The 25,000-nt window shown below is 50.8% G+C and overlaps 1 protein-coding gene across 1 annotated transcript in view; it reads right to left on the bottom strand.

The window, feature by feature from the left end:
- RNF115 (ring finger protein 115) overlaps positions 1–25,000 on the bottom strand; it is a 40,480-nt gene that overhangs the window by 9,695 nt on the left and 5,785 nt on the right. The window contains 5 exon segments of the mRNA XM_073609330.1: positions 701–772; positions 1,945–1,958; positions 1,960–2,154; positions 9,125–9,182; positions 12,209–12,267. Coding sequence (XP_073465431.1) covers positions 701–772; positions 1,945–1,958; positions 1,960–2,154; positions 9,125–9,182; positions 12,209–12,267 — 398 coding nt within the window.

Here is a 25,000-nt window from a genome sequence, read left to right as displayed (position 1 = left end):
CTGTGTATAAATAGTCAGTGAGCTTGTTAGCTCTCACATAGATGCACTAAGCAGGCTAGACACTAAGCCACGAGGAGGTAGAAAAGAACAGTCAAAAGACCTGCGTAACAAGGTAATGAAACTTTACAAAGATGGAAAAGGGTATAAAAAGATACCCAAAGCCTTGAATATGCCAGTCAGTACTGTTCAATCACTTATTAAGAAGTGGAAAATTTGGGGATCTTTTGATACCAAGCTAAGGTCAGGTAGATATATATGATAATCGATGGCTTTTTGTGATGGCTGTCTTTAAATAAAAGACAGTTTTTTTGGGCATGATCCATCATATTTTCAATATTCATGCCAAAATGTCACAATTTCTGCCAGGGTATGCAAACTTTTGAGCACAACGGTATATTTATGTATAACAAAAACATTGCATGTGTTTTTTTGGGTTTTTTTGCGCACAAGAAGCAATGAAAGCACAGATCTCCGGATTGCGAGGCGCAGGCTCTTTTTGCAGCCCGAGCTCTGACATTGCATATTTTGCGCTGGCTACGAGCAGAGGAGGAGGAGCTCGGTGAGGGTACAGTGATCAGGGGGGGTGGGCTTTAAAAGAGACCCGCCCACTTTGCCTTGAATGAGCAAGATGATGGGGGGGGGGGGGGTTCTCTTTAAAAATAATTGCAGGAGACACGACTGTTGTAGGCGAGACACTTACCAGGAGAAGGGATGCGGTGACCCCGGTAAAGGTGGGTTGGCCAGGACTCCGGCGAAGATCTGCTGAATGATGCTGAGGAAAGAAATTAGAATCATCAATGAGTAAAATATTAAAAATGGAACTAAACCCCCTCCCTATTGTTTTCAGCCATGGAAGCCGCCATCTTGGCCTCTCTGATCTGCAACTGTCATGGTCCTGCCCATGTGATCAGTGATGGATGACTCCAGGGCCCAGGGGGTCTCAAACTGGCGGCCCTCCAGCTGTTGTGGCACTACAAGTCCCATCATGCCTCTGCCTTTGGAGAGTCATGCTTGTAACTGTCAGCCTTGCCACGCCTTGTGGGAATTGCAAGTTTCGCAAACAGCTGGAGGGCCGCCATGTTTGAGACCCCCCCCTGGACTAAAACATCAGGAGGGATGCACTGCACCGGGTGCGTTGGGGCCCTAGCAGCGCTGGGTGTCCTCATTTTAAATTTCTTAGCAGGTAAAGCGGCACTAAACCCAAATTAAAACACGCACTTTTTTTTTTCCAATTTTATTTTTTTTTCAGAGGTTCAGTACAGTGGAAAACAAACAAACAAAAAATATAGGAAAAATATTTAAAAAAAAAGGAAGAAAAAACTCCATCTGAAATGCATCAAACAAAAATGCTACAAAAACGCACCAAAACGCATCAAAAACACACGAGACCCTAGTACAGTGAAGAAAACACAGGAAAAAAAAAGAAGAAAAAATAAATAAATAAATACATTTTAAAAAAAAAAGCATCTGGAATGCATCAAAGTCACAACAAAAAGGCAACAAAAATGCACCAGAACACATGAAATATGCACTGGACCTGGGGTGCGATTGTTATAAATGCAGACTATATGTATCTTATGGTTGAATACTCTTGCTTTTGTATATGGGAAAAAAAAAAAAAAAAAATCAAATAAAAGTTTAAAAGAAAAAAAAAAGAAAAAAAATATGCACTGGACCCCAGTCAATGAAAAAAAAAAAAAAATACACAGGAAAAAAAATAAAAAAAAAGCATCTGGAACGCATCAAAAAGGCAACAAAAAAAAGGTATTAAAAAATGCACATGCAGAAATGTATTTGGGGTGTTTTTATGGTGTAAACCAGCCCTCAACTGTACTGGTACGGGGTAAAATGCTTTAAAAAACGCACCAGAAAACAGCTTCGGGATGAAATCTACGTACAAAGAAAGTCTTTTTTTTTATGTAAGTGATTTTGAAGCGGACTCACCCTTCTATGGCGGGGGGAACGGTCGGGCCGGGAGCTGACCCGGGATCGGTACCTCGTCATGGGTTGCCTCGGAGGCCGGCGCGTCACCCTGATGTCCGCTGGGGATTGGTGGCGCCGCTCGCCATCTCGGCCCTCTTGGTCCAGCGAGCTGCTGCTCAGGAAATGTCGGAAGTCGGGGAAGAACATTGTGTGGTCTAAATGGTCCCAAAGCTGAACACAGAAAACAAAAAGAATGTTATATGTTAGAAGTAATCATCCTTACAGGTCATAACCCCCCCCCCCTCCTCTTTTACTTGGAGATCCTGCCAGAACGGCACTTCCTGTTTCAGGGTGACAACGCCAAGCCACTTAGCGGCGGTGTTGTCAGCTTGCCCTGTGAGCTCCTCCTTCAGTTGGCTGATCGGCAAACGATCAGAGAGACGTCCAACTGAAGGAGGAGCTCACAGGGCGAGCTGACAACACTGCTGATAATTGGGAGGCACTGGCTTAGTGTTGTCACCCTGAAACAGGAAGTGATGTCATTGGCAGGATCTCCACGGGAAAAAAAGACATATTTGGGGTTTACACTTTATCTGGTCATACACGCAATCACTTTTATGGGGAGAGCTGTGATATTGCACAATGTTGATCTTTAACCCATCATTTGATTTAAAAAAAATAAATAAATAAATATTATTATTAATAATAATAATAATAATAATAATAATAATAATAATAAATATATGCATACATTTATTCCCCTTTACTTCTATATTTCTAGCGGACGACACAGCCATTTGATATTGCACAATAATACTCTTTACCCCTCATTTGGATTAAAAAAATAAAAATAAACAACATATAATTTTTTTTTTTAAAATCAAATGAGGGGTAAAGAGTATTATTGTGCAATATCACAGTTTATTTCTTTCTTTATTTTATTTGTTTTAGATTTGATGTTTCCATTCCCCTTTACTTCTATATTTCTCAACAATATTTGTAGCTCTTTGACATTGCACAAGGTTATTCTTTACCACTCATTTGATACAAAAATATATATATATATATATATATTTATATTTTTTTTTTTTCTTTTTTTTTTTTTTACTTTTTTATATTTGAGGTTTCCATTTCCCTTTACTTCCATATTTCTAACTGATGATGTAGCCCTTTGACATGTTACTCTTTGCCCGTCATTTGATAGAAAGAAATATATATAATTTTTTTTTTTTGGTGTCAAATGAGGGGCAAAGAGTAACATTGTGCAATGTCTTATGCCCCGTACACACGGTCGGACATTGATCAGACATTCCGACAACAAAATCCTAGGATTTTTTCCGACGGATGTTGGCTCAAACTTGTCTTGCATACACACGGTCACACAAAGTTATCGGAAAATCCGATCGTCTGAACGCGGCGACGTAAAAAACCATACGTCGGGACTATAAACGGGGCAGTAGCCAATAGCTTTCGTCTCTTCATTTATTCTGAGCATGCGTGGCACTTTGTGTGTCGGATTTTCTTACAACGGATTTTGTTGTCGGAAAATTTTATAGCCTGCTCTCAAACTTTGTGTGTGTCGGAAATTCCGATGGAAAATGTGTGATGGAGCCCACACACGGTCGGAATTTCCAACAACAAGGTCCGATCGCACATTTTCCGTTGGAAAATGCGACCGTGTGTACGGGGCATAAGGGTTACATCATCAGCAAGAAATATGGAAGTAAGGGAAAAATATAAAAAAAAAAAATATATATAAATTTTTTTTTGTATCAAATGAGGGGTAAAGAATAACAATGTGCAATGTCACAGGGCTATATTATTGGTGAGAAATAGGGTAGTAAAGGTGAATGGAAACCTCAAATATTAAAAAAAAAAAAAAAAAAATATGAATGGAAAAAAGAAAAAACCTCAATATAAAAAACCTCAAACCTGCAAACCTCAAATATAAAAAAAAAGAAAAAAAGAAATACGAATGGAAAAAAATGATTAAAAAAAGTGTGTGTGTATATATATATATATATATATATATATATATATATATATATATATATATATATATATATATATATATATATATATATATATATATATATACACATACATACATACATATACTTTTTTTAATCATTTTTTTTTCCATTCGTATTTCTTTTTTTTTTTTTTTTTTTATATATTTGAGGTTTGCATTTCCCTTTACTTCCCTATTTCTCGCTGATGATGTAGCCCTTTGACATTGCACCTCTTTGCCCTCATTTGATACCAAAAAAAAAAAAAAAAAAAAAGTATATACACACACACACATATAAAATATACACGTTTCTTTCTTTTTTCAGTTTAGATTTTTTCCATTTATATTTCTTTAATTTTTTTTTTATATTTGATGTTTCCATTCCCCTTTACTTCCGTATTTCCAATGATGTAGCTCTTTGACATTGCACAATGTTATTTATTTTTTTTTTTTTATTAAACGAGGCGTAAAGAGTAACATTGTGCAATGTCAAATAGCTACATCATTGGGAAATACGGAAGTAAAGGGGAATGGAAACATCAAATATAAAAAAATAAATAAAATAAAAATTTATATTATATAAATTTTTATTTTATTTATTTTTTTATATAAAAAAAAAAAGAAAAACAAATGAAAAATCAAAAAAAAAAATGTATATAAATTTACTATTTACCCCTCGTTTGATATATATATATATAATATATATATATTTTTTTTTTTTTTTTTATATCAAACGAGGGGTAAATAGTAAATTTATATACATTTTTTTTTTTGATTTTTCATTTGTTTTTCTTTTTTTTTTTATATTTGAGGTTTCCATTCTCCTTTACTTCCGTATTTCTCACCAATGACATAGCTCTTTCCCATCCCCCCCCGCCTCCTGGGACACACGTCATACACCCCAGAAAGCTATATGGAGAGCTCTAGGTGCCAAAATCCTCTTGTGAGCTCTCCTGTTGCTATAGAACCCCATGTACGTTGAAAGACACGGCCGTCAGATCTGCCTCGCCCATACACGAGATCTGCTGACAAGTCTTTCACATTACACAGCCTATTCATAAAAACATTCGTTTTACGAACGTCAGAAGCATTTGTTCAACCTGGACAAAGTTTCCGTTTTTTTTAATTAAAATTCGATATCAGCAGCTCCATCTAGTGGTCAACATGCGGTATAATTATTTTTTTTTCAATATTTCTATACCCGTTTTGGCCACTAGATTGCGCAGACCAGGGATATGCAATTAGTTGTTGCAAAAACTACAAGTCCCATCATGCCTCTGGATGTCATGCTTGTGGCTGTCAGAGTCTTGCTCTGCCTCATGGGACTTGTAGTTTTGCAACAGCTGGAGGTCCGCTGATTGCATATCCCTGGCGTAGACGCGATAAGGAATTAATCTATTACGGAAAATACGGGACGTTTCATCCAGCTTCATGAACTCATTTCAACGAATGTTTTATAAAACAGACCCCACAGTGTCGGGAGATCATACAAGAGATCAGAATCTGCCGCCTTCTGGGATGCATGTATCCGGGGGGGCCCAGGAGGGGTTCCAGGTGGTACGCCAGTCCACCCTGTGCTCCCGTGATTCGGGAACCCCTCTTTTGTGATACGGGAAGAGGGATTCCCAGACACGCCCACTGCAGGCTCCTCATTGGTCGCTCACATAAAGGGTTGGCAATAAGTCACTCCCCCCATCCCCCACAATCAAGGTTGATCCTGCCAGAATGTGATGAGTGTTAGGCAGATATCTGAGCGGAGCCGCACTTTGTTCTTTAATGATGAAGTCGATCACATGGCTCTGAGTGTTCCTGGATACCATCTGTTCCCCTCCCCCCCCCCCCCCCCCTCCGCAGGTAATACGAGCCTCTTATCAGAAGCAGCGACAGTTAATCGGCCAATGATTGTTGGACCCGGCGCTGCTCCTGCCTTAACCCATTCACCCCCGGAGAAGATAACTAGACCGCCTGCGTCCACTTCTGACATTCCTCTCATAAATGTAATAATTTGTTTTTGGGTTTTTTTTTTTTTTTTTGCTAGAAAATTTTCTTAGAATCCCCAAACAGGATATTCCTTTAAGCAGAGGCCTCAGAGAATAAAATGGTGGGTGTTCGCAATATTTTTTTTTATGTTGCACGGTATTTGCGCAGCAATTTTTCAAAAATGCAAATTTGGGGGGGGGGGGGGGGGGGGATCGCTTTAATTAATTTTAGGAACACAAATAAAATAACACAATTTTTTTTTTTTTTTTAAATACAAAAAGATGGCGTTACGCCGAGTAAATAGATACCAAACAAGTCACGTTTTTTTAAGTGCACGCTCGTGAAGGCGGCAAAAAGACATAAAATTAATCGCTAGGCAGCGGTTTAAAAAGCCTTGTACAGGTTAAGCAGTTTAGAGTTACAGAGGAGGTCTCAGCGCTAGAATTAATCGCTCTCACTCCGACGTTCGTGCCGATAACTCACACATGTGAAGCGACTGCGGTTTATGTATGCGTGCGTTCGCATTTGTGCACAGGCACGGTGGGGAACAGGGGGCACTTTAAAAAAATATATAGATTTTATTAATTCTTAAATTTAAAAAAATTTATTTTTACACTGTCTCTTTAAAAAAAAAAAAAAAAATCATTTTATCAACTTTATTGCTATCACAAGGATGAACAACATTCCCCTGTGACAGCATGGGCCACGACAGGTCCTCTTTACCAGAGATCTGGGGTCTTTTGGACCCCACATCTCTCCTCTGTCCCTTAAAAAGGATCAAAACGAGCCAAGATGGGTTTGATTTGATGTATTTTCCAAGCAGGTAATGGCTTTGTCTACATCCTGGCGAAACAGGAAGTGATGAAATACTCGTCACTTCTGGTTTATGACCAGGGGGGTCTCCAAACTTGCTAAACAAAGGGCCAGTTTACGGTCCTTCAGAGGGGGCCGGACTGTGGCCAGTACAAAATCCACCATCATTGGTGTCAGTGGGAGGAATAGTGCCCCATCATTGGTGTCAGTGGGAGGAATAGTGCCCCATCATTGGTGTCAGTGGGAGGAATAGTGCCCCATCATTGGTGTCAGTGGGAGGAATAGTGCCCCATCATTGGTGTCAGTGGGAGGAATAGTGCCCCATCATTGGTGTCAGTGGGGAGGAATAGTGCCCCATCATTGGTGTCAGTGGGAGGAATAGTGCCCCATCATTGGTGTCAGTGGAGGAATAGTGCCCCATCATTGGTGTCAGTGGGAGGAATAGTGCCCCATCATTGGTGTCAGTAGAAGGAATAGTGCCCCATCATTGGTGTCAGTGGGAGGAATAGTGCCCCATCATTGGTGTCAGTAGAAGGAATAGTGCCCCATCATTGGTGTCAGTAGAAGGAATAGTGTCCCATCATTGGTGTCAGTGGGAGGAATAGTGCCCCATCATTGGTGTCAGTGGGAGGAATAGTGCCCCATCATTGGTGTCAGTGGGAGGAATAGTGCCCCATCATTGGTGTCAGTAGAAGGAATAGTGTCCCATCATTGGTGTCAGTGGGAGGAATAGTGCCCCATCATTGGTATCAGTGGGAGGAATAGAGCCCCCATCATTGGTGTCAGTGGGAGGAAATAGTGCCCAATCATTGGTGTCATTAGGCACCATTGTGTGTGTCATTGGGAGGAACTGTGCCCCATTATTAGTAAATAAAAAGCACCCTAAAGGCCAGATAAAAGCAAGCAAAAGGGGCGCAGTTTGGAGACCACCGTCTTAGACCCTAGAGAAAATCAGTGACGTTCCAGGTCCTTGATCATCTCTATGGTCAGCTGGCAGAACCCCCAGGCTGCAGCTCCGGGCTCCCCGGTAGGACGGGAGAGCCCAGGAAGACGCGGCCGCCCAAACCCCAACGATCCAGCGACGCAGCCGCCCAAACCCCCCAACGCTCCAGCGACGCGGCCGCCCAAACCCCCCAACGCTCCAGCAACGCCAAACCCCCCCCAACGCTCCAGCGACGTGGCCACCCAAACCCCCCAACGCTCCAGCGACACGGCCACCCAAAACCCCAATGCTTTAGAGACGCAGCGCCCAACCCCCCCCCCCCCGCCCAACGCTCCAGCGACACAGCCGCTTCAACCCCCCCCACACTCAAGCGACGAGGTCGCCCCAACCCCCCATGCTCCAGCGATGCGGCCGCTGCCATTGCAAGTGTGGGTACCCAGCTGTGACAGCTCATGGCTTGACAGCCGGGTGCGCACCCCGCAAGTCGCTTAGCGCCTCCCTCATTACTCGGGCAATCTTCTGGACCATTAATGTGTCCAACAAGATTTCAAGGAGGGGTTGGGGGGGGGGGGGGGGGTCTTCTGCTCGAGTATCCTAGGCGGCTCGAGCGGAAGTGGGAGCAGGTACCTGTCAGAACTTGGTACCCCGCTCCCCCCCCCCCCCAAATAATGACATGCCAAATGTGGCATATTTTGGGGGGGGGGGGGGGGGGAGTTGTTTAAAGCGGAACTTCCCCTTATGGGTGGAGCTCCGCTTTAACGTCGTCAGGGGCCTTGTGTCCCCATCAGAAACTTTGGGCCTGTTCTGGAAAAATTCATGAATACATCAATTGTTATCATAAATCTTTCTCTCTACCTTCCAGCCCTGAAGAAAGGTGGGAGGCAATTCCCCTTGAAACGCGTTGGCACCACTTGCATACTTTTATCTAAACATCTATAAAAATCACTTTTTTTTCTGGACACCGGGAGCTCCTTTCCAAGACAGGCAGTGAAGGGATCCCCACCCAAAATGGGGCACAAAGGCTACCAATGACTTCACACGTGCGCGTGTTTACGCACGTGCAAGATACGTTCGGTCCCTAGACGTATCGTTGTCCTACTTCTCTTGTACATTGTACTTTTTCGCTTGTGCTGCCCTGAAATGCGTACGCAACCATGCGCTGCTACCTTTCTGATAACGACTTTGAGGTCGTTACTGTAGAGAACACTTGCGTGATGACGTCACATTAGGCACCGCCAATACGCGTTCTGTGACACACTTAAAAGCGGAGTTCCACTTATTTAGCGTTTATTAAAAAAGTCAGCAGCCTGTGTGATCGAGCCCTTGCAACATCAATGTGCCCGTGCTGCACTACGGTATATGTTCGATGCAAATTTGGATATTTGCTTTGACAAACGCTGCAATAGTAACCTGTAAGAGGAGCGCCGATCGCACCTCGGAGGAAACGCTCTTACCTCAGCGAAATGCGTGGAGCCATTGTCGTCTAATGTGCTTCCCCCGGAATCCAGGAAACTGGCAGAGAAAAACAACATGACAAAAGTTATAGAGATAGAGAGAGCGGACTCCGCCCCGAACAAAGATCAGAGAAGACGTCACAGATCTCCACCGTCACCACCGATGAACCCAACTGACCCCAGACACAGCCCCTCCCCCTAGACACACACAGCCCCTCCCCCTAGACACACACAGCCCCTCCCCCAGATACTGACCCCCAGATAACAGAGAGAGGACAATGGTAATCCCCGGGTAAAGGTGAAAGCCGGCCATCTCCGCATTGGTCAGACTATGAAAAGCCCCGAAGGCTTTCCACCAATAAGAGACGAGACAGAAATTCCCAGAAAACATCTCCAGCAACCGGCCAAACAAATACAAATATCTCCTCGGGGATTTCCTCCAACCACATCCAACTTTCACTTTGAATCAGAACACGTTCCCCGGGGGGCATTAAAAACACAAAGCTGGGCAAAAGTCACTTCAATCTCCTCAGAGCAGAAGAACTTCTCCCCCTGACAGCATTCTGCTAAGGAGGACACATGACCCTCTGTGGAAGCAGAGGTCTCGCTGCAGAGGTCCAACCCACTCTTGTCAAGTCAGATCTATAGCTAGACAATAAACAAATACTATGCTCATTGCTGATTGCGGAGATATAGGTCTGACTGTGGAAGCAGTGGTCTCTCTGCAGAGGTCCCACACCCCCAATGCTGAGTCATAGCTAGAGCTCTCCAATCAGCATGGAGCAGGAGATTTGCTGATTGCGGACCAATAGTTCTGCTGTGGAAGCAGTGGTCTCTATGCAGAGGTCCAACACCCCCTAGCTGGTTTACAGCTAGAATTTGGGGGCATGAGATTTGCAGATTGCGGAGCTATTGCGTTGACTCTGAGTGGAAGCAGTGGTCTCTCTGCAGAGGTCCGACACACGCCCGGTTGAGTCACAGATAGAACTCTCCAATCGGCATAGGGCATGAGATTTGCTGACCGAGGAGCAATAAAGGTCAGACTCTGTGTGGAAGCGGTGGTCTCTCTGCAGGGGTCTGACACCCCCCCAAGTTGAGTCATAGCTAGAACTCCCAAATCAGAATGGAGCAGGAGATTTGGCGATTGTGGAACTATAGGTCTGACACCATATGGAGGCAGTGGTCTCTATGCAGAGGTCCAACCCACTCTTACCAAATCAGATCTATAGCTAGACAACAAACAAATCTTATGCTCAATGCTGATTGGGGAGCTATAGGTCTGACCCTCTGTGTAAGCAGTGGTCTCTCTGCAGAGGTCCGATACACAAACACCCCCCCCCCCCGGTTGAGTCATAGACAGATCTCTCCAATCAGCATGAGATTTGCTGATTGTGGGGCAATAGTTCTGACTGTATGTGGAAGCAGTGGTCTCTCTGCAGAGGTCCAACACCCCCTAGCTGATTTACAGCTAGAATTTGGGGCATGAGATTTTCGGAGCTAGAGGTCTGACTCTGTGTGGGAGCAGTGTTCTCTCTGCAGGGGTCCAACCCACTCTTACCAAGTTAGACCTATAGCTAGACAATGAACAAATCGTATGCTCAATGCTGATTGGAGAGTTATGGGTTCTGTCTGTGTGGACGCGGTGGCCTCTCTGCAGAGGTCCAACACACCCCATGCTGAGTCAAAGCTAGAGCTCTCCAATCAGCATTGAGCATAAGATTTGTTCATGGTCTAGCTATAAGTCTGACTTGGTATGAGTGGGTTCAACCTCAGCAGAGAGACCTCTGCTTCCACACAGAGTCAAGACCTATAGCTCCACAATCAGCAAATCTCTTGCTCCATGCTGATTGGTGGGTTCTAGCAGTGACTCAATTGAGGGTGTGTGGGACCTCTGCAGAGAGACTACTGCTTCCATGCAAAGTCAGCTCTATAGCTCTGTAATCATCAAACCTCCTGCTCCATGCTGATTGGAGAGCTCTAGCTGTAGTTCAGCATGGGGGGGGGGGGGGTGGACCTCTGCACAGAGACCACCGCTCTCACACACAGTCTCAGCCCTATAATTCTGCAATCAGCAGATCTTGCTGATAGAGTTTTAGCTGTGATTCAACCAGGAGGTGTGCCGGGCCCTCTGCAGAGAGACCACTGCTTCCATAAACAGCCCTATAGCTCCCCCTATCAGAAAGTCTCCCGCTCTATTCTGATTAGAGAGTTTTAGCTGTGGCTCAGCTTGGGGGAGTGTCGGACCTCTGCAGAGAGACTACTGCTCCCACACAGAGTCAGTCCTATAGCTCTGCAATCAGCAAATCTCCTGCTCCATGCTGTTTGGAGAGTGCTAGCTGTGACTAAGCAAGGAGGGGGGTGGACCTTTGCAGAGAGACCACTGCTTCCACACAGAGAACAGCATGCTGGCAGGGGACAGGCTTTTCTACTATCTTTTGTTTTTTTTAGATGCACCTGGAATGTATTTGGTTTATTGAACGTGCAAAAATTAAATTGAAGTGTATCCAAGGCTAAAACTTCAGGGTGGGGGGGGGGGGGGGGGGGGGGTGCTAGAACCCCGTCAGGTTCTTATTGATACAATTATTCAATATTTAGTTGCTGAGGAACATCAATGGGGTTCATACGGGACTACAAGGGGTCCGAGTGGTGGGATAAGGTTGCAATACATGTGGACGGATAACTGGAAGAGAGTAGAGCCCTGAAGAAGGGGGGAGAGCCTTGAAACGCGTTGGATCGCTGGGCTGGAGCCCTCATTGGGATTTCTGAAGGTCCCCACTGGGGAGGGGGTATGGCCTACTCCATCCAGAAAAAAAAAAAACAGGAGTACTTTCTGGCTAAAAATCGCTTCATTCTTGTGGTATTTCCTCACAGACAGGGGGCGCCACACCTAGCACAGAGGTCAGAAAACAACCCCCCCCCCCCCCCCCCCCAGATTGTCAAGTCAACAGTAACCCAATTTACCCAATCAGATTGCAGGCGTTGTGACCTACAAAAAACGTATCCCGATATACAGAAAGAACACCTGATCTCAGAATACATCCCCCCCCCCCAGAGAGGTAAGTGACCATGTGAGCCAGCACCTACCTGGAGTCTTCTGTCACCTCCTCGATAAAACCAGAGTCACACCGGGGGCAGATGTATTCCTGAAATAAAAGAGAGGACAATGTGAGAAATGGGGACAGGTCTGCGATATCTGACAGGTTCTAATTATCGGAAGTGGAGTGTCCGCCTCCTGCACCCCCTATAGGGTCACTCTATGTACTGAAGGTGGTCACCACCCATTCCCAAAGGTAGAGGACCACAGTCCGTACCCCAGGCTGAGGGTAACTATGTACCGGAGGTGGTTACCACCTGTACCGGAAGTGAGAATCACCCACCGGCAACCTGAGGCGGAGAGCCGCTGCCTGCACCCCCTATAGGGTCACTATATACTGAAGGTGGTCACCACCTACACCCAAAAAGGTAGGGAGGACCACAGTCCGTACCCCAGGCTGAGGGCAACAATGTACCGGAGGTGGCTACCACCTGTACCAGAAGTGGGAATCACCTTCTGCAACCTGAGGCAGAGGGCCGCCACCTGCAACCCCCATAGGGTCACTCTATGTACTGAAGGTGGTCACCACCCACACCCATAAAAGTAGAGGACCACAGTCTGTACCCCAGGCAGAGGGTAACTATGTACCGGAGGGTGGTTACCACCTGTACCGGAAGTGGGGGTCACCTTCTGCACCCTGGAGGCGGAGGGCTGCCGCCTGCACCCCCTATAGAATAAGCGATACGTACTGAAGGTGGTCACCACCCATACCCAAGGTGGAGAGCCACAGTCCGTACCCCAGGCAGAGGGTAGCTATGTACTGGAGGTGGTTACCACCTGTACCGGAAGTGGGAATTACCTTCCGCAACCTGAGGCGGAGGGCAACCGCCTGCATCCCCTATAGGGTCACTCTATGTACTGAAGGTGGTCAACATCTACACCCAAAAAGGTAGGAGGACCACAGTCCATACCCCAGGCAGAGGGTAACTCTCGTACCGGAGGTGGTCACCACTTGTACCAGAAGTCACTCTTTGCACCCTAAGGTAAAGAGTTGCTGCCCGCACCCCAAAGCAGAAAGTCACCATCCGTACGCGAGGGCCACAGTCTGTATCTGAGGCAGAGGGTAACTCTATGTATCGGAGGTAACCACCACCTGTACCAGAAGTAGGAATCACCCACTGCACCCCGTGGCGGAGAGTCACACTACATACTGAAGGTGGTCACCATCCATACCCAAGGTGGAGGGCCACAGTCCATATCTGAGGCAGAGGGTAATTCTATGTACCGGAGGTGAGCACCACCTGTACCAGAAGTGGCAATCACCCTCTGCACCTGGAGGTGAGGGCTTCCGCCTGCACCCTGAGGTGGAGGGTAACTAAGTACCGGAGATGATCTCCACCTGTACCCGGAAGTGGGAGTCACCCTCAGCACCCTGAGGCAGAAGGCAGCTGCTTTGGCAGAAAGCCACTACGTACTGGAGGTGATCATCATCCATACCCAAGGTGAAGGGTAACTATGTATTGAAAGTGGGAGTCACCCTCTGCAAGCCGAGCCAGAGGGCCGCTGCCTGGACCCCGAGGTGGAAAGTCACCATCCGCAGGCAAGGTGGAGGGCCACAGTCCGTATCTGAGGCAGAGAGTAATTCTACGTATGGGAGGTAACCGCCACCTGTACCAGAAGTAGGAATCACCCACTGCACCCTGTGGCGGAGAGTCACACTACGTACTGAAGGTGGTCACCATCCATACTCAAGGTGGAGGGCCACAGTCCATATCTGAGGCAGAGGGCAATTCTATGTACCGGAGGTTAACACCACCTGTACCAGAAGTGGCAATCACCCTCTGCACCCCGAGATGAGGGCTTCCGCCTGCACCCTGAGGTGGAGGGTAACTCTACGTACTGGAGATGATCTCCACCTGTACCAGAAGTGGGAGTCACCCTCGGCACCCTAAGGCGGAAGGCACTTGCTTGGGGCAGAAAGCCACTATGTACTGGAGGTAATCATCATCCATACCCAAGGTGAAGGGTAACTATGTATTGAAAGTGAGAGTCACCCTCTGCAAGCTGAGCCAGAAGGCCGCCGCCTCGACCCACGAGCCAGGAGGGACGCCGCCTCGACCCACGAGCCAGGAGGGACGCCGCCTCGACCCACGAGCCAGGAGGGACGCCGCCTCGACCCACGAGCCAGGAGGGGCGCCGCCTCGACCCACGAGCCAGGAGGGACGCCGCCTCGACCCACGAGCCAGAGAGATACCACCTTGACCCACGAGCCAGAGGGACGCCGCCTCGACCCCGAGCCAGAGGGACGCCGCCTCGACCCACGAGCCAGAGGGACGCCGCCTCGACCCCGAGCCAGAGGGACGCCGCCTCGACCCCACCCCAAGGTGGAGGGTTACTGTTCACACCTGAGGCCGACTGATTCAATATGGAGGAAAAGGACAGGGGGATCAGTCGGCACCAACCCAAAGCACGGGTACCAAAAACACAAATCCATACAGGCCAGGGATCATATACATCCTGGAGATGGCAATTACCGGCTTTACCAGGCCTGATCCCTCATACACAGTGACCTCACTCATTACATGAGCCATCCGGAAAGGACACTGAGCGGTGCAGATCTACGTACATGTTGGAGGATCTTCAGGACAGACACTCCGCCTTCCCGTCCAATTACCTGCTCTAAATCTGAATGACCACCAAAATCCTCCGGGTGTACCGGCTCCTCTCCCTGACCGAAACAGCTTCCTCCGATTTCACCGCACACTGTGAGCTTCTCACTATGTGCATTAGAAGCTGTAGCAAGTGAGATAGAGCCCCGCCTCATTTCCTGGCTGCAGGACGATTAGCATCATCTAGTACATTCCACCCCCCCCCCCCAGCCTGACAGTCCCAGGCCCCGCCCCCAGGGAGCCAGTGATGACATCACAGAGGGGCACCAATGAAAGCTGCACCCTTAAAATGTTTTGACTGAATGGGGCTCATTGTGTCGGTGTGATGGGCTGTTTTGGCGCATCGTATTGCTCGTTTTCTTTTGAACTTTATTTAAAACATGACAAATTGACTTGTCATTCCTGGTCTCTGATTACCAAGCTGACGCAACGAACCCGTGACCTGCCACGTCATTCCACGCACTGCAGAAAAATGCTGCATGTCCGCATTTCTTCACACCGCACCGATCTCGTGGTATGAACCAGGAACATAAAAGATAATCATGTCCTTATAGTGATTGCCGATGATCCCCTCATAATGGGCACAGCGGGTGTACAGACCCGGGAACTCAGCACAGGGATGATGGGAACCTCTCATAATGGGCACAGCGGGTGTACAGACCCGGGAACTCAGCACAGGGATGGTGAGAACTCCTCATAATGGGCACAGCGGGTGTACAGACCTGGGAACTCAGCACAGGGATGGTGGGAACCCCTCATAATGGGCACAGCGGGTGTACAGACCCGGGAACTCAGCACAGGGATGGTGGGAACCCCTCATAATGGGCACAGCGGGTGTACAGACCCGGGAACTCAGCACAGGGATGGTGGGAACCCCTCATAATGGGCACAGCGGGTGTACAGACCCAGGAACTCAGCACAGGGATGGTGGGAACCCCTCATAATGGGCACAGCGGGTGTACAGACCCGGGAACTCAGCACAGGGATGGTGGGAACCCCTCATAATGGGCACAGCGGGTGTACAGACCCAGGAACTCAGCACAGGGATGGTGAGAACCCCTCATAATGGGCACAGCGGGTGTACAGACCCGGGAACTCAGCACAGGGATGGTGGGAACCCCTCATAATGGGCACAGCGGGTGTACAGACCCAGGAACTCAGCACAGGGATGGTGGGAACCCCTCATAATGGGCACAGCGGGTGTACAGACCCGGGAACTCAGCACAGGGATGGTGGGAACCCCTCATAATGGGAATAGGTTTTCAGTAGAGTGCCTCTTTAACCTGAACACAGGTATCGAAAGCAGTAACCCAGACCAACTACATTTTAGTTTATGGCAGTCGGATCGGTGTTGCTATGGGTTACTGCTCCTCTAGATCTGTGGTCGCTGGGGGGACACCTGGAATTCTGCTCATCCGTCTCTTGCCGATAATGTAATTCACAATGGACCTCCCATCCCCCCCCCCAATGATAGAGTTCACAAGCAGGCGAGGCGTCATGTGACCGATGGCCCCCAGGCAGATCTATCAGCAGGCAGGTAAGGAGGAGAGCGGGGTGAAGTGTGACAGTTGCTCGGCAACCGATGATATCTGTGTGTGCAGCAGCTGCTGCTCGAGGCCCCCTGTGAGATACGACACCCCCCCGTCCATCACCTCGCACCGGCCTATGAAAATTAATCCCAAACGAGCAAAAAAAAAAAAAAAATCGCTTCCAGCGGCCACCAAACGGACGTCTGATCCTCCAACTGGCAAAATAAAAAACACCAAATTGGGGGCGCTCGTTAGAACGGGTCATTGCTTTTATGTTTCATGTGTGTGGCCCAATCTCCCCCGCACACCGCTCCTCTATGGAAAGGGGCGCCCCAACGAATGGTATAGTGCGACACAACGCACAGAAAGGGATCAATAACGGATTTCCAAACCTCAATCATGTGACTGACAGACTCCTGACTCCACCCATTTGAAATCCTCACCCCGCCCATCTGAAATCCCCATACAGGATTTCCTCCGGTCCCCAGACAGAGTCACTGGAATCTCCTTAATGTGACCAACTGGGGAGGCGTCACTTCTATAATCACACAACCTGCATGGGACCCCCAACATGAGGGTGGACTCTGGTATTAGAGGGGAAGCTGATAGTGACCCTAATGGAAAATGAAATTTGGGAGGGGGCGGACTCCGATGGGGACCCCAACATAAACGGGGGACCCCGACGCACAGGGGAAGGTACTCCAATAGAGACCCCAAGGCATAAGGGGGGCTATGGATGGGGAACATGATTCAAAAAAGGGCGAGGTCGGTCGATGGGGAACCCGGTGCAAAAAGGGCGAGGTCGGTCGATGGGGAACCCGGTGCAAAAAGGGCGAGGTCGGTCGATGGGGAACCCGGTGCAAAAAGGGCGAGGTCGGTCGATGGGGAACCCGGTGCAAAAAGGGCGAGGTCGGTCAACAGGGAACCTGGTGCAAAAAAGGGGGAGGGAGGTTGACGGGGAACCTGGTGCAAAAGGGGGGGGGGTTGATAGGAAACCTGGTTCAAAAGGGGGGGGGGGTCGATGGGGAACCTGGTGCAAAAAGGGGGGGGGGGGTCGACGGGGAACCTGGTGCAAAAAGGGGGGGGGGGGTTGATGGGAAACCTGGTTCAAAAGGGGGGGGGGTCGATGGGGAACCTGGTGCAAAAGGGGGGGGGGGGTTGATGGGAAACCTGGTTCAAAAGGGGGGGGGGGGGACTCTTATGGGAATGCTGATGTAAAGGGGACCCTAATAAGGACCCAGAAGAAAGGGGGACTCTAGTAGGAATTCATGATGCCAAGGAGGGACTGCAATGAAAGAGGGAGGGACGTCGATGGTGAACCTGATGCAAAGGGTTGCTCCCTCTCCCTGAGAGACGTCGATGGGGACCCCGATGCAAAGACGGAGGGAGGAATCTGATGGGAACTCTGATGTAAAGGTGGGACCCCGATGAGGATCCATAAGAAAAAGGGGGACACTTATAGGAGACCTGATGTAAGAGGGGATCCCATGTATGGGGGACTCTCTATTAGAAATCCTGATGTAAGGTGGGGGGGCGTCAGATTTAGACAGAGAAGACGATTGTCTCTGGATAAAAAAACAGAAATAAAACAGAAAACAAGAAGCACAAACAACAAACCTGACATGTAGAGTCAGGAGGAGGAAGTTACCAAACGTTACAATGATGTTCCAGGAAAGAAGAAAAGAGAAACATTGTCAGTTGGTGAAGGTCGGAGGTCACAAGTCTTCTCTGTATCTGATCTGGGGGAGGAATTGTAACATTTATAGAAGAACTTTAATCTGCTTAGAATTTGTCTTCCTTGATTGACAGAAGGAGCAGAGTGTTGACCTCACCAGCATGCCGCTGCTCATTCACTATCCAATCAAAATCACCACATACAGCTAAAATTTATCTTAATGTCGCTCGTTGCCCACAATAAATGGAAGAGCACAGACTCCCTGGCATGTGTATAAGGAAGAGCGCAGACCCCGGTGTGTATATAAGGAAGAGCGCAGACCCCCGGGGTGTATATAAGGAAGAGCGCAGACCCCCGGGGTGTATATAAGGAAGAGCGCAGACCCCCGGGGTGTATATAAGGAAGAGCGCAGACCCCCGGGGTGTATATAAGGAAGAGCGCAGACCCCCGGGGTGTATATAAGGAAGAGCGCAGACCCCCGGTGTGTATATAAGGAAGAGCGCAGACCCCCGGTGTGTATATAAGGAAGAGCGCAGACCCCCGGTGTGTATATAAGGAAGAGCGCAGACCCCCGGTGTGTATATAAGGAAGAGCGCAGACCCCCGGTGTGTATATAAGGAAGAGCGCAGACCCCCGGTGTGTATATAAGGAAGAGCGCAGACCCCGGGGGGTGTATATAAGGAAGAGCGCAGACCCCGGGGGGTGTATATAAGGAGAGCGCAGATCCCGGGGGTGTATATAAGGAGAGCGCAGACCCCCGGGGGTGTATATAAGGAGAGCGCAGACCCCCGGGGTGTATATAAGGAGAGCGCAGACCCCCGGGGTGTATATAAGGAGAGCGCAGACCCCCGGGGTGTATATAAGGAGAGCGCAGACCCCCGGTGTGTATATAAGGAAGAGCGCAGACCCCGGGGGTGTATATAAGGAAGAGCCCAGACCCCCGGTGCGTATATAAGAAGAGCGCAGACCCCCGGTGCGTATATAAGAAGAGCGCAGACCCCCGGTGCGTATATAAGAAGAGCGCAGACCCCCGGTGCGTATATAAGAAGAGCGCAGACCCCGGGGGTGTATATAAGGAGAGCGCAGATCCCGGGGGTGTATATAAGGAGAGCGCAGATCCCGGGGGTGTATATAAGGAGAGCGCAGACCCCGGGGGTGTATATAAGGAGAGCGCAGACCCCCGGGGTGTATATAAGGAGAGCGCAGACCCCCGGGGTGTATATAAGGAGAGTGCAGACCCCCGGTGTGTATATAAGGAAGAGCGCAGACCCCGGGGGTGTATATAAGGAAGAGCCCAGACCCCCGGTGCGTATATAAGAAGAGCGCAGACCCCGGGGGTGTATATAAGGAGAGCGCAGACCTCCGGGGTGTATATATTATAAGGAGATGAAAGTGGCTCTGGGCTGTCAGATTACACAGAAGACGGTGAGCGGGATATCTGAGGACAGGCAGCGGCGGCAGTGATAATCGCTGGGAAATATCTGACGTTTATACGCCAGCAGCTCCAGGAATCTCCAGGCGGGAGCAGGTGACGGGTGACAGGCCTAACAAAGGAAGCAGCGGCTTCTCCGCACAGATGGGAAGAAGCGGGAGGTATTTTTAGATCTCCCAAAGGGCCGTCTTCCCTCAGAAGTGCCGTCATTTCTTCTCTTTATTGTCTCTGCGGTGAGGAGTCACGGAGCGAAAATAGAAGAACGCTGACCGCCCGGCGCGGAGGGAGATAGACGAGGAGGACATTGGCCGACCTGTACCGGGCTGAGGAGAGGGAAATTTTACACCGATAAAAGTTATCCACACATAAAATCTGGAGATTGTAAAGTGACGGCACCCAGACAGAGGATTGAATGTTAGTGGCCGGGCAAAGAACCCCCTTCAGAATCTTATAGATGAGGACTGAGCCCGGAAATACCTTCCAGGTGCATCATGGGAACTGAAAGTACTTCCAGGCCTTCCCGGAGAAGAACTACAAGTCCCAGCATCCATGACTGAAAGAGCTGAAGTCCAATGAATGAAAGGACACTAGTGAAGGACTACAAGTCCCAGACCACCTTTCTGGATGCCAATGAAGGACTACAAGTCCCAGAATTCCCTTCCAGTTGCTGCTGGGGGACCAGGTTCGGTGTGATCCCTCATGAACTTCCGATCTCTGGGACTTGTAGTTCCCCAACATGCTGTATTTGGGATATTATGACCATAATTCATAGAGGGATGGAAATTGGAGGACGCGGAGGGTGGAAGATAACAGACACGAAGAGGGCGATCACCTGCAGACTAAAACAGAGGATGTGTCGATCGTCCTTTCTGTGGAGTCACCTTGAAGCCAAACGCTGAAAATCTATGTCAGCCGGAGGAGATGGGGGGGGGGGGGGGGGGAGGACAGCCGGAGGAGGGGGCGTCTGGGGCACGGTGTACACAACAAGAGTGAAGGACATAATAGAGCAACAAAGTCACCGAATATCATCCAGAACAGCGGAACTCCAGGCCTTGTAATATATTATACAGATTTATATATATGTGTAGTACAATATACAGTGCGATCACAGTACAAGGCAATACATAAGAGATATGGGGGGGGGGGGTTGGGGGCCTTTGGTTTGGCTTTAGCTGGGTGCAGACTTTGGGTGTGAATCATTGTTTATAAACACTTCTCCGGATGAATATAGAAAGATACAATGTCATATATTGTCTGTTACTTTTCTATCTTTCTGTTCATTCATCTGCAGATCAAAAGGGATGAACCTGGATCTGCACATCGAGGTCAGGAGATTTGTGGGTTTCTCTCTCCTCTGGTGACCCCTTTCTTTAATAAGCCCTAATTAACTCCTTAGTCTCCTTCTCCCTCCAACTAGAATTTTTATGGCGATTTTTTTTTTTTTGGCTTCGATTTTATTAACCACATGCCGATTGCGCTATAGCAAAAAGATGGCGACAACACGGTCGTCCAGCTCTGGAAGAGCATCTATTGATGTCCTCCCAAAACCCACCCCCTGCGTGTCCCTTGGTGTTCTTCAGCGCCGCCTCACCAGCGCACTTCAGTGCCGCCTCATCATTTCACATCAGTGTTGCCTCATCAGCGCACGCCAGCGCCGCCTCACCAGAGCAGCCTCCTCATTATCGCCTCATCAGTGCACGCCAGCGCCGCTTCATCAGCGCACACCAGAGCAGCCTCCTCATTATCGCATCATCAGCGCACGCCAGCGCCGCCTCACCAGAGCAGTCTCTTCATTAGCGCCGTTTCATCAGCGCACGCCAGCACCGCCTCACCAGAGCAGGCTCCTCATTATCGCCTCAGCGCACGCCAGCGCCGTTTCATCAGTGCACGCCAGCGCCGCCTCACCAGAGCAGCCTCCTCATTATCGCCTCACCAGCACACGCCAGCGCCGCCTCACCAGAGCAGCCTCCTCATTATCGCCTCACCAGCGAACGCCAGCGCCGCCTCACCAGAGCAGCCTCCTCATTATCGCCTCACCAGCACACGCCAGCGCCGCCTCACCAGCGCAGCCTCCTCATTATCGCCTCAACAGCGCACACAAGAGCCGCCTCATCTGCGCACACCAGAGCCGCCCCATCAGCGCACGCCAGAGCCGCCCCATCAGCGCCGCCTCACCAGCACACACCAGTGCAGCCTCATCATTCCACATCAGTGTTACCTCATCAGCGCACGCCAGCGCCGCCTCACCAGAGCAGCCTCCTCATTATCACCTCACCAGCGCACGCCAGCGCCGCCTCACCAGAGCAGCCTCCTCATTATCACCTCACCAGCGCACGCCAGCGCCGCCTCACCAGAGCAGCCTCCTCATTATCGCCTCATCAGTGCATTCCAGCGCCGTTTCATCAGCGCACACCAGAACAGCCTCCTCATTATCGCCTCACCAGCGCACGCCAGCGCCGCCTCACCAGAGCAGCCTCCTCATTATCGCCTCACCAGCGAACGCCAGCGCCGTTTCATCAGCGCACGCCAGCGCCGCCTCACCAGAGCAGCCTCCTCATTATCGCCTCACCAGCGAACGCCAGCGCCGTTTCATCAGCGCACGCCACCGCCGCCTCACCAGAGCAGCCTCCTCAGCGCACGCCAGCGCCGCCTCACCAGAGCAGCCTCCTCATTATCGCCTCATCAGTGCATTCCAGCGCCGTTTCATCAGCGCACACCAGAGCAGCCTCCTCATTATCGCCTCGCCAGCGCCGCCTCACCAGAGCAGCCTCCTCATTATCGCCTCACCAGCGAACGCCAGCGCCGTTTCATCAGCGCACGCCAGCGCCGCCTCACCAGAGCAGCCTCCTCATTATCGCCTCACCAGCGAACGCCAGCGCCGTTTCATCAGCGCACGCCACCGCCGCCTCACCAGAGCAGCCTCCTCAGCGCACGCCAGCGCCGCCTCACCAGAGCAGCCTCCTCATTATCGCCTCATCAGTGCATTCCAGCGCTGTTTCATCAGCGCACGCCAGCGCCGCCTCACCAGAGCAGCCTCCTCATTATCGCTTCACCAGCGCACGCCAGCGCCGTTTCATCAGCGCACGCCAGTGCCGCCTCACCAGAGCATCCTCCTCAGCGCACGCCAGAGCAGCCTCCTCATTATCGCCTCATCAGTGCATTCCAGCGCCGTTTCATCAGCGCACGCCAGCGCCGCCTCACCAGCGCCGCCTCCTCATTATCGCCTCACCAGCGAACGCCAGCGCCGCCTCACCAGAGCAGCCTCCTCATTATCGCTTCACCAGCGCACGCCAGCGCCGTTTCATCAGCGCACGCCAGTGCCGCCTCACCAGAGCATCCTCCTCAGCGCACGCCAGAGCAGCCTCCTCATTATCGCCTCACCAGCGCACGCCAGCGCCGTTTCATCAGCGCACGCCAGCGCCACCTCACCAGCGCCGCCTCCTCATTATCGCCTCACCAGCGAACGCCAGCGCCGCCTCACCAGCGCAGCCTCCTCATTATCGCCTCAACAGCGCACACAAGAGCCGCCTCATCAGCGCATGCCAACGCCGCCTCATCTGCGCACGCCAGAGGCGCCCCATCAGCGCCGCCTCACCAGCACACACCAGTGCAGCCTTATCATTCCACATCAGTGTTGCCTGATCAGCGCACGCCAGCGCCGCCTCACCAGAGCATCCTCCTCATTATCGCCTCATCAGCGGATGCCAGCACTGCCTCACCAGCGCACGCCAATGCCGTCTCACCGGCGCAGCTTCCTCATTGTCGCCTCAACAGCGCACGCAAGAGCCGCGTAATCAGCGCATGCCAACGCCGCCTCATCTGCGCACGCCCCATCAGCACACGCTAGAGCCGCCCCATCAGCACATGCAAGCGCCTCATCAGCGCCGCCTCACCGGCACACGCCAGTGCAGCCTCATCATTCCACATCAGTGTTGCCTCCTCAGCGCACGCCAGCGCCGTCTCACCAGAGCAGCCTCCTCATTATCGCCTCATCAGTGCATTCCAGCGCCGTTTCATCAGCGCACGCCAGCGCCGCCTCACCAGAGCAGCCTCCTCATTATCGCTTCACCAGCGCATGCCAGCGCCATTTCATCAGCGCACGCCTCACCAGAGCATCCTCCTCAGCGCACACCAGAGCAGCCTCCTCATTATCGCCAGCGCCGTGTCTTCAGCGCACGCCTCACCAGAGCATCCTCCTCAGCGCACACCAGAGCAGCCTCCTCATTATCGCCTCATCAGTGCATTCCAGCGCCGTTTCATCAGCGCACACCAGAGCAGCCTCCTCATTATCGCTTCACCAGCGCATGCCAGCGCCGTTTCATCAGCGCACGCCTCACCAGAGCATCCTCCTCAGCGCACACCAGAGCAGCCTCCTCATTATCGCCAGCGCCGTGTCTTCAGCGCACGCCTCACCAGAGCATCCTCCTCAGCGCACACCAGAGCAGCCTCCTCATTATCGCCTCATCAGTGCATTCCAGCGCCGTTTCATCAGCGCACACCAGAGCAGCCTCCTCATTATCGCCTCACCAGCGCACGCCAGCGCCGTTTCATCAGCGCACGCCAGCGCCGCCTCACCAGCGCCGCCTCCTCATTATCGCCTCACCAGCGAACGCCAGCGCCGCCTCACCAGCGCAGCCTCCTCATTATCGCCTCAACAGCGCATGCCAACGCCGCCTCATCTGCGCACGCCAGAGCCGCCCCATCAGCGCCGCCTCACCAGCACACACCAGTGCAGCCTTATCATTCCACATCAGTGTTGCCTGATCAGCGCACGCCAGCGCCGCCTCACCAGAGCATCCTCCTCATTATCGCCTCATCAGCGGACGCCAGCACTGCCTCACCAGCGCACGCCAATGCCGCCTCACCAGCGCAGCTTCCTCATTATCGCCTCAACAGCGCACGCAAGAGCCGCGTAATCAGCGCATGCCAACGCCGCCTCATCTGCGCACGCCCCATCAGCGCACGCTAGAGCCGCCCCATCAGCACATGCAAGCGCCTCATCAGCGCCGCCTCACCGGCACACGCCAGTGCAGCCTCATCATTCCACATCAGTGTTGCCTCATCAGCGCACGCCAGCGCCGTCTCACCAGAGCAGCCTCCTCATTATCGCCTCATCAGTGCACGCCAGCGCCGTTTCATCAGCACACGCCAGCTCCGCCTCACCAGAGCAGCCTCCTCATTATCGCCTCACCAGCGAACGCCAGTGCCGCCTCACCAGCGCAGCCTCCTCATTATCGCCTCGACAGCGCACGCAAGAGCCTCCTCATCAGCGCCGCCTCACCAGCACATGCCAGTGCAGCCTCACCAGAGCAGCCTCCTCATTATTGCCTCATCAGCGCACGCCAGCGGAGCCTCCTCATTATCACCTCAACAGCGCACGCCAGAGCCGCCTCATCATTTCACATCAGTGTTGCCTCATCAGCGCACGCCAACGCCGCCTCATCAGTGCCGCCTCACCAGCGCACATCAGTGCAGCCTCCTCATTGTCACCTAATCAGCACACATAAGTGCCGCCTCATCAGCGAATGTAATATTAA

This window comes from Aquarana catesbeiana, linkage group LG13 (assembly GCF_042186555.1).
Source record: "Aquarana catesbeiana isolate 2022-GZ linkage group LG13, ASM4218655v1, whole genome shotgun sequence".
Lineage (NCBI taxonomy): Eukaryota > Metazoa > Chordata > Amphibia > Anura > Ranidae > Aquarana > Aquarana catesbeiana.
This window is presented reverse-complemented; position numbering and strand designations above follow the sequence as displayed.